The sequence below is a fragment of the Mastigoproctus giganteus genome, chromosome 9, assembly GCF_048544385.1.
Source record: "Mastigoproctus giganteus isolate SK-2022 chromosome 9, ASM4854438v1, whole genome shotgun sequence".
Taxonomy (NCBI): Eukaryota; Metazoa; Arthropoda; class Arachnida; order Uropygi; family Thelyphonidae; genus Mastigoproctus; species Mastigoproctus giganteus.
In genome coordinates, this window is record NC_143583.1 from 136,972,975 (window position 1) to 136,983,436 (window position 10,462).

Genomic DNA, 10,462 nt, shown 5'->3' on the forward strand with positions numbered 1-10,462 from the left:
CTCTACTAATCACTTAGAGCTCTTTGACTTCCTCTCTTTGCAACTTGACTTTCTCCAGTCCAACTTTCCTAACAGTGAGGTAATTTCCCTCAGTGATTTTAATGTTCACAACTCCAGCTGGCTTCCGTTTTCTAGTCACGCAGACCTAGCTGGTCGAGATGGGGCTTTTGCAATTACTAATGACCTTGCACATATTGTTCATTTACCTACAAGAATACTGGACAATTCTAACCATACAGCCAACACGATTGATCTTTTTCTTACAAACAACCCTTCTAAGTATACGGTCAAAGTGAGAGGTCCTTTAGGCACCTCAGATCACAAATTGAAGAGAAGAAGAGACAATCACCAGATTGTCTCTTCTCCAATGGAGCCTTTATCTCATCGCTATTCCCAACCTCGTATTGTTTGGCATTACAAGAATGCAAAATGAGATGACTTGCGAGATTTCTTTTCTTCTTTTCCTTGGTCGGATAACTGTTTCAAAACTTGTGATGTCAATGTTTGCTCAGATCTTGTCAGTGAAATTATTCTTGCAGGAATGGAATCCTTTATTCCCCACTCTACTTTAAAATCTCGTCCTTTATCTAAACCTTGGTTTTCCAATAAATGTGCTAAGGCTGTTCAAGAGAAGAACATTGCATATCGTAATTGGCTTGTTTCTAATTATTCAGTTTAATTTTCTGCCTACACCAAAGCTCAAAACAATTGTAAAGCACTTATTAATCAGTCCAAACTACAGTTTGAACAGGCTAAGAGTAGAAAACTTGCTTCTTGCTCTAATGGTAGCCAAGCATTCTGGTCTCTTTTCAAAGCTATTAGCTGAAACTTTTGCCCATCTCTGCTCCCACCTCTGTCCAAACCAGATGGTTCTGTTTTCACTACATCCAAGGATAAAGCTGACCTGCTAGCATCCCATTTTTCTTCCAACTCATGTATAAATGATCTTGGTAAAACACCTCCCACCATTCCCAACACTCTCCATTCAATGCCTCCTGTGGTCTTCTGTCAAAAGGATGTCAGAAGGATTTTGACGAATCGATGCTAAGAAAGCTCCAGGTCCAGATGGTATTTCTCCACTTGTTCTCAAAACCTGTGCTCCTGAACTTACTCCTATTCTTTGCCACCTTTTTTCACTTTCTTATTCCAAAGATGTTTTTCCTTCTGCTTGGAAATTTGCTCATCAGCCAGTTCCTAAAAAGAGTGACAAATCCCTCCCATCCAATTATCATCCCATTGCAATTACTTCTACTCTTTCTAAAGTAATGGAGAAATCAATTAACCACCAACTCTTAAACTACCTAGAAACCTTCCGTTTAATCAACGATCGCCAGTATGGATTCCGTCAGTGTCGATCCACTGGTGATATTCTGGCTAATGTTACCCATTTAGGACTAATTTAATTGAAAAGTTCAGTGAAACACAAGCAGTTGCTCTTGACATCTCAAAGGCTTTCAATCATGTTTGGCATAAAAGGTCTTCTAAACAAGCTTCCATCTTATGGTTTGCCAACTGTTTTTTGTAATTGGTTATCCAGTTTTCTTTCTGATTGCTCACTGAGGGTGATGGTAGATGGCTCTGTCTTCTAAATTCTTCACTAATGTCTTTTAGTGTCCCCCATGGTTCAGTTCTTTCCCCCCACTCTTTTCCTCTTGTATATTAATGACCTTCTTCCATTGACTGAAAATCGTATCCATAGTTTTGCCGATGATAGCACATTGCATTCCACTTTCCATTTTGAGAAACCTTGTCCTGCTCAATCAGCTTCAACTTCTCGAAAATCTGTTACCAATTCTGTAAATGCTGATCCCCAGGTAATTCTCCAGTGGGGCAAAGACAACTTAGTTGATTTCAGTCCTCCTAAAACTCAGTCTTGTCTTATATCTCGCAAAAAGGATTCTTCTGCTCTTATCTTTAGTGACACTTGGCTTTCTAGGCAAAATGATATATCTATTTTGGGGATTACTCTGACTTCTAATCTCTCTTGGCAAAAACACATTACAAATATTGCTTTCTCTGCATCTAAAAAACTTGGTTTTCTCTTTCACTCTTGGCATTACTTTTCTTCCAAACAGCTGTTCACTCTTTACAAATTGCAAATCCACCTTACCAGGGAATATTGTTCCCACATCTGGGGTGGTGCCCCCCCGAAATCTCTCTCGGGCTTCTTGATTCAGTTCAGAAGGGGGCAGTTAGCTTAATTAACGATTCATCTCTAACAGAGTCTCTCTACTCACTGTCTCATAGACGTACTGTTTCTGCTGCATGCCTTTTCTACAGATACTTTCATGGGTACTGTTCTGAATTGTCTTCAATAATTCCCGCTCTCTCTTTCGAAACAGTCCGAACACTTGCCGCCAGCAGCCAACATCCATTTACTGTTCAACTTCAAACCCACAGAACCAACTTTTCATTTTCCTCGTTTATTCATTCAACTGCTGTTTTCTGGAACAAATCTTCCTTCTTATGTCTTTCCTGAAAATTACAGTCTACAGAAGTTCAAGTCTAATGTCAACAAATATCTTCTCTCGTCTTCTCAACCTCCAACCCAAGCACGGTACTAAGTACTATAGGTTCTAATACCTGTCATGTTTGGGGTTAACATAAAAAAAAAAAAAAAAATGATCAGGCCATGCCCGAGTACTGCGTACAGGTCTGGAGACTTATTTTAGGAAGGATGTAGAGTTGCTTGAGCATATACAGAGAATGGGAACAAGATTGGTGCGGGGTAAGAAGGGGCCCCTCTTACCAAGAAAGGCTTAAGTTGTCAAATTGCAGTGGGTGGAGAGTAGGCGCCTGTGAGGTGATCTGATTGAGGTGTATAAGGCCTTGAATGGGTTGAGCATGCTGAATATTGATGGGATTTTTCCGCTTGCTCAGATTATCAACCTACATAAATTTATAAATTCGATTTGAGGAAAGACAATTGTAGAATAGATGTGCAGAAATTTGCCTTTAGCCAGCAGATAGTTGCATGCTGGAACAAACTTCCATCTGTTATTGTGGAAGTTGATAGCTTAAAATAAATTCAAGAAGGAACTGGATAAATGTTTAGAGGGAATGGATGTGTGAAATTGTTTTTTTTTTTTTTTTTTTTGGGTGATGCTACATAAGCTCATATGCTTGCTTTCTTGCATCACATGCCTCCATTACTATTACAAACGTCCATCTGTTGTAGTGGAGGTTAACAACTTAAATAAGTTGTTGACCTCCACTACAATGAATGAAATGGTGAAATGGGAGGTTTTTTTTTTTTTTTTTTTTTTTAAATGGTTGATTCTATCTAAGCTTTCTTGCATCATATGTCTCTACTAAAGCTAACAGCCTGTGGCTTCCTTTAATTATATGGCAATTACTATCACTAGAGCTTTTGATACTGTTGCATATAAAAAAACTGCTATATAAATTAGAGCAGTGTGGCATCAAAACCAAGTTATTGCTATGGATAAAGGGATGGTTGTTGGGAGAAGACAGTGTAGTTATTAATGGATACTGTTCTTCATGGACTACTAATGTTACTAGTGGAGCAATCCAGGGTTCCATGCTAGGCTCACTGTTGTTTTCTATATTTATAAATGATACTGATGAAGGTATATCAGGCTAATGTGCAAGCTTTCAGATGATACCAAGGTTGGCAGTGTGGTTAATGGCAGTAATCATGCCATTATGCTACTGCAACAAGATCTTGAAAAATTATGCAGATGGGCAGAGGAATGGCAATTGAAGCTTAATATATGGGTGGTAAGATAAGTTCTCTGAGCAATGCAGACAGGTTGCCAGGCCAGGTCAATGGGTTTGTCAATGATATACAGGAATTTTACTAGTAGGGATAAGGAAGTGATTATCCCATTGTATAAGGCAATGGTCAAGCCACAACTTAAGTACTGTATATAGATCGAGCGGCCTCATTTTAGGAATGATATGGAGCTGCTGGAATGAGTACGGAGAAGGGTAATGAGATTGGTTAGGGAAACAAAGGGGGTGACCTTACCAAGAAAGGCTTCAGTTTACTCCAGCATCTGGAGATTTAAACACCTCAATCAGATCACTTTGAGGCATCTCAGGTGACCTAACTTTATCCATTCAAAGCCTGAGGTGTTTAAGGCTTTGAATGGATAAAGCAAGCTCAATACTGATGGCATGGATAAAGCAAGCTCAATACTGATGGCATTCTTCCGTTTACTCAAACTACACATAAGGGGGACATAAATTCAAACTGAGAAAGGATTGTTGCAGTGTAGACGTGCAGAGGTTTGCATTCAGCCAACAGATGGTTTACAATTGGAGCAAACTTCCATCTGTTGGTGTTGTGGAAGTGAGTAATTTGAATAAATTTAAGGAAGAACTAGGAAAATTACTGGAGGGGATGGCCATGCAATATGGGAAAGTTTTTTTTTTTTTTTTTTGGTTGATGCTTTAAGCTTGCATTTTTGCATCATATGCCATATTAATACTAATTATTTTTTTGAAAATAGTTTTGAATATAAAAATCAAATCCTACCAGGTACCTTTCCCCACTAATGTTTTCTGAATGATGATACACTATTTTCTGTTTTCATTTCAATTTACTAGACGTATAGCAGAAACTCTCTTCACCGATCTTTGCTTAGGAACTGTCTTGCTTGATTAACCAACACTCCCTCTTCCACTTTTAAAACATACTGTCTGATGCACATTTGCAATGGACACTAGTCCAGTATGCTTGCAGTTAGTTAAGTGTAGGGCACTCAATCCATCCACCTGTAGAGCTGTATGCTTCCTGAAAGGTTAGTTTTATGTTTGTTCCAAACCATGTTATGCCAGTAAAATTATTTCTTATTGTAATTATAGTATGTAATTTCATGAAGTATTAGATAAAAATTAATGAAATGTGGGTGAGAAAAAAACAAAAGAATTGTTTCTATGAAAGCTAAATTGGATACTCTGGAAAGACTCAATAAAGGTTAGTCTAAAAATATTGCTCTTGAATTAGACGTTGTCCAGAGAACTGTAAAAGACTGGAAAAAAAATGATAAAAAACAATTTAAGATTTTGCATTCAGTTTGTTTCACAAGAGTTTAATTCTCACTCCACTTTAAAGAAATCAAAATTAGAAACAGCATACAACATTATGGCTGCAATTTATGCAAAACTCCAATCAACAGACCTGTAAAACTAGCACCAAAGAAAATGCCTTGGTTTCACATTAAAAGACTGATGGTGTAGAAAGTTTTACAGCAGAAAAATGTTATGGTATTCAGGCACTGAGTATTAGCAGGGAGAGATTATTTGCTGATTAGCCTACTGCTCAAAAATTTACAGAAAATTTAATCTAATTTATCAACAGAGAACTGATTTCAGAACAACCCTACAATACAGACAAAAGAGGCCTAAATTATAAGATTTTATCTAAAAATGATTATATTAACAAAAAAAACTGTGACATCAGGATACAAAAACATCCATAGAGAGAATCACAGTAGCTGCCTGCAGCAATGCAAATGGAACTCACAAATCACTCCTCTTTCTGGTTGGTAAATCAAATAATCCTAGAGATTTTAAAAATATAAAACACCTCATCTTTACCAGTGTACTACCATTTACAAAACGTCAGCATGGATGGACTCTGCATTATTCAAAGAATGGTTTTTCCATGAATTTGTACTTTCTATAATGAAATTGTAGAAAATAAATTTACTTGAAATGCTATTCTCTTTCTGGATAATATTCCTTCACATCTCAATTGTGAAGAACTTCAAGAAGGGGACATAAAAGCAATATACCTACTGTAGCCGAGTGGGCAGGAGCGGGAGTGCAGTAGCACACGCTCTCCGAGTAGACAGGGGTTCAAGCCCCTGACTGCTGAATACGGTCGATCTGCCAACCAACACTGGATCAGCGTGGCAGATTATGGTCCATTTCCCTCAGCATGAATTGTTGAGGAGGCTTCCATCCTGCACTGGGCTGATAATGGCTGCACTTTACCTTACCTACCACAAAATGTAATAATCTTGATCAAGGATGTTACATTCAGTCTCACATACCAAGAGATCAGGGGTTTCAGATTTTGATTTGATTTGGAATTTTGTGGCGCAAAAACGGCAAGGTTATAGTGCACCATGAAAAGGTAAAAATTCAAGTAGGTTTCCAGAATATCTAAGAGAGAGAGAGAGAGAGAGAGAGAGAGAGTGAGAACATAAGCCAGTGTTTCTGAGTTTAATTTTGGAATATAGGTCTTAAATTGTTAAAAGTAATCAACATATGAAAGACATGTTTACAATATAGTTCTAGCATAGCCCAACATTTACTAAATCATGGAAACAAGTTTGGCCCCCCAAGACTGACAACACTAATAAAAGTCCTGAAAAAATTGAAAATTCAAAAGATTTATTTTTATTTTCCACAAATCAGTGATTTATGGAAAATGGAATTATGTATAATGCAGAAATCATATGGTGATGGAAACAGATAAAGCTAAATATGAGGAAGAAAAGACTGAAAATCAAATCTAGAGCCAAAAAATTTGAATATGCCTAACTTTTTTTTTTTTTTTTTTTTTTTATATATTATATACAAAAAATATTAATATTATTGACTGAAGGATTTTAATTTTAAGGCTAACAATTTTTGGCTCTGCATTTGATTTTAAGTTTTTTCTACCTCTTGTTTAGTTCCATCCGTTTCCATCACAGTATGTTATTAGCAAAATTTAATATAAATTTTCTTAATTTTTTAATAGCAAATAATTTTTTCTTTTGCAAGTTAGGGGAAAAAACAAATGCAGGCTGACTATGGGTATGGTTCTAGTTATTGTGGGTGAGGATTAAATAACACACCATCTGACAGGCACTTCTTAATTTTTTTTTTTTTTTTTTAATTTTGGTAATAAAATCAAACCTCAATTCTCACTATTGTCCAAATGATGATACAATATTCTCTATTTTCATTTCAAGTTACTTGAGTTACAACAGTCTCATTATTTTATTTATTTTTATTATTTTTTTGCATCCAGGAAACAGTGTGGGCAAATGTATTTTTGGATTTGAAATTAGGAGTATATTAATACTGCTCACTAAAATATTAATTACAACCCCCACCTTTCAAAGCCAGATGAGTTGGGTATGAATTATTTTATCTGCACTATTATCATAAAATTTATTGTATATTTCAATTTGGCACTGTATTAAATTTTTGTGAAAATTACCCTTTTTTTTGGGGGGGGGGGAAGAGTTGAGGGATGAAAAGGGAGAAAAATTAAGCAATGAAGGGGGCAATATAATTGCAGATGCATGAAAAAGTGAAAAAACACAGAGAATTAATTATAGGAATTTTAAATTCGGGGAAAAATATTTATTTTTTTGTTAAAAAACAAAATGGCAATTGCCAAACCCCAGGTCCAGTTAAATGACATTTTTACAAATGTCAATAAACATAGTTTATACTATATAAATCACAATTAATATGATACCACATACAATTAAACTAAAAATTAAACTTTAATAATAATAAACTAACACAGGCACCACGGAAGTTGATTGGAAACGTTTAGGGTGTACATGACGACCCCTAAACGGAAAAATCCGCTCCCATCGTCATTTTCTGAACCCAAAGAACATTTTCTGAACCCAAAAATTTCACTAGTAATTTAGAACATTTATCAATTATTTGAATAGACTGAGACTATCTAATAATATTTTTCAAATTTGCAGCAATGTAAAGATTCACTGTTCAATATTCTTATGAGCCACGCATAACATAATTCACCCCCCCCATAACAGTACACCTACAACCCCTCCTCAACAGTACACCTAAGTTTGCGAATTTGGTTGAAAAGTGAAACTATTTACATGTGTGAAAAAAAAATCTCACATTCATCAAAACAGTTGGGTAATATATCACAGAAAACTAGTTCAAACTATTACCAAGTTCTTCCCATTTTCCATCGGCATCTAATATTCGACATAATTCCCTTCGTGCACGGAATGGAAGTTCATAAATATAAAGCACAGTCATATCCATATTGCCCAGTGGAACAAAACTGACTTTTCAATAGGAGGATAAATTTTCTTTCTATAAGTAATAATAAAAAAAAAAAAAAAAAAAGAAAAAGAATTAATGAGGCGACACCTGCAATTCGGTGGCAATATATATATATATATATATATATATATGAAATATGCACATCTATACATATATATATATATATATATGAAATATGTACATCTATATATATATATATATATATATGAAATATGCACATCTATACATATATATATACATATACAGTATATACAATTATACACACATATATATATATATATATGAAATTTGTACAAATATATATTTCATATATATACAGGGTGTCTCAAAAATATTGGTACAAACGTTTAGGGCAGGTAGGTAACATCTAAAGGAATGTACCGGAAACGTCACCGTAGGTCGGTAGATGGCGCTATTCATCAGTTCGCGAGAAGGAAAATTTCTGGTTTACTCATTCAAGCAGTAGTCGCCGCACGAAGAGCATACATCGATATACGAACTGTGAGCTGGCAGACATGCACCTAGTGTATGGATTAGCAGAGGGCAATGGACGAGCCGCTCAACGAATTTATGGAGAACGCTTCCCAGACAGACAGACATGTTCCGGACCACCGTTTGTTTGCGCGTGCGCATCAAAATTTGTGCGATTCGGCGCGACCACGTTCGACGCGAACTCCCGCCATGGAAGAAAGTGTGCTGAATGCCGTCCAGAATAATCCTACTACCAGCACACGTGCCATTGCCTCTGCCTCTGCCTTAGGAGTGTCTCGTTGCAGTGTACAGCGTGTCTGGCACGACGATTCTTTACACCCCTTTCATCTCCAAAGGGTTCAGTTACTGCTCCCCCAAGATCATCCTGCACATGTAGCTTTTGTGCAGTGGTTTCTCCAAGAAAGTGTTCAAGACTTGAATTTTCCAGCCTATGTTTTGTTCACGGATGAGGCTTATTTCACTCGGGAAATGTCGTGGGCTCACGACAACCCCACGATGTGCGCCCCCATGCGGCACAGTCCCTTCGCAATAAATGTGTGGGCAGTTATGGTCGGTGACTGCTTAGTCGGCCCATACCTGTTACCATCCCGCATGAACTCCGCTAAATATCGGATCTTTCTTGAAGAAGTTCTACCAGGGTTACTTGACGATGTTCCAGCAAATGTGAGATGCAACATTTGGTTTCAACATGACGGGGTGCCTGCCCATTATGGAAGGTGTGTTCGTGACCATTTGAACAAGCGTTTTGGGCGGCGATGGATTGGCCGTGGTGGACAAGTTGCCTGGCCCCCACGCTCACCTGATTTTTTGAGCCTTGATTTCTTTCTGTGGGGGCCCTGAAATCTGTCGTGTATGAGGTATGAGGTATTGAGGGTCTAGCGGCTCCTGGGATTTCTCCCATCTCCGCGAATGTTCTATGTATCGGTGACAGTACCCTGTCAAAGCCAGAGATTTAGAAGTGTGTGGGTCATGAGTAGTGTTATATGTTGTGCCCATTGTTTCTCCGGCTTATTGGCCGCCAGGCCCCTAATGGGACCAGACGTTGCCCATACCTCGCCACGTGGAGGCTAGCCGGGTGTTACCATTGAGTCAATTGTACTCTGGCAGGTCCGGCCACTTACTTTCCTGGGATTTTAGTGGCTAGGACCTAAAATAAAATTGGAACGACCGCGGTTGATTTTAAATCACTTACATTAAAGCACTAATATGGGGTTTGACGCTGAAAGCCTGTTTCTAAAGTGCCTAAAAGGTTGGGCGAAAATTTTTGGTGTATTTTAAATTTGGACGTGTAGGGCTATACGCTGTGCAAGAAAAAGTGCTGGGAGGGGAGAGTGAAGGCTGGGGGGTGAAATAGGAAGAAGAGGGTCGATAGGGTAGGTGACCCCCAATTTTTCAGTGAGGCATGCCCATGCCCCACCAGAGGGAAGAAATGGTGTGGCAGGGAAGAGAGGCGACAGCAAGCCGTCACCTCCCTCCCCTGCCGGGAGTGGGAGTAAAAGAATTGCACTGCACAAGAGAGTGCAGAGCATAGAGCCAATATGGCTCCGTTGAGGCAGCAACTTGGAGTTTCTCTATCTTCGTTGGTCTTCTCTGTCATTGATAGCCATATTTTTCCTCAGCTAGGAACACTGGTCAGGTCCATTGTTGGTCTGTTAGCTATGGCTGTGGTTCTCTTCATCATGGAAAGATCCGCAGCTCCATGGGGTTATTCTTGCGATCGCTGGTTTTAGATGATTAGTAGTAAGCAGGTTCCTGGGCGAGGTTCTCCTTGAGTCATCTCCACGCGTGTTCTGTGTCTCCTTTTTTTTTTTTTTTTTTATCTTCTTCTGTAGATGGCTATCAGTGTTTTACGCCTACCAAATAGTTTTTGGGCATATTCCTTTAGCTCCCTGTATTCCTCAAGTGAGTCCAATAGATGTGATTCCAAGTTCTTGGGGAGGTAGTGTATTGC

The 10,462-nt window shown here is 38.1% G+C and overlaps 1 protein-coding gene across 2 annotated transcripts in view; it reads right to left on the reverse strand.

The window, feature by feature from the left end:
* The window catches only part of LOC150080765 (uncharacterized), a 207,154-nt gene extending 199,125 nt beyond the window's left edge, over window positions 1-8,029 (reverse strand). For both annotated transcript variants that reach the window (XM_090381159.1, XM_090381158.1), the window contains exon 1: window positions 7,902-8,029. In XM_090381159.1, coding sequence (XP_090237285.1) covers window positions 7,902-7,998 — 97 coding nt within the window. In that variant the 5' untranslated portion in view covers window positions 7,999-8,029. The remainder of the gene's footprint in view (window positions 1-7,901) is intronic.
* Window positions 8,030-10,462: the final 2,433 nt, after the last annotated feature.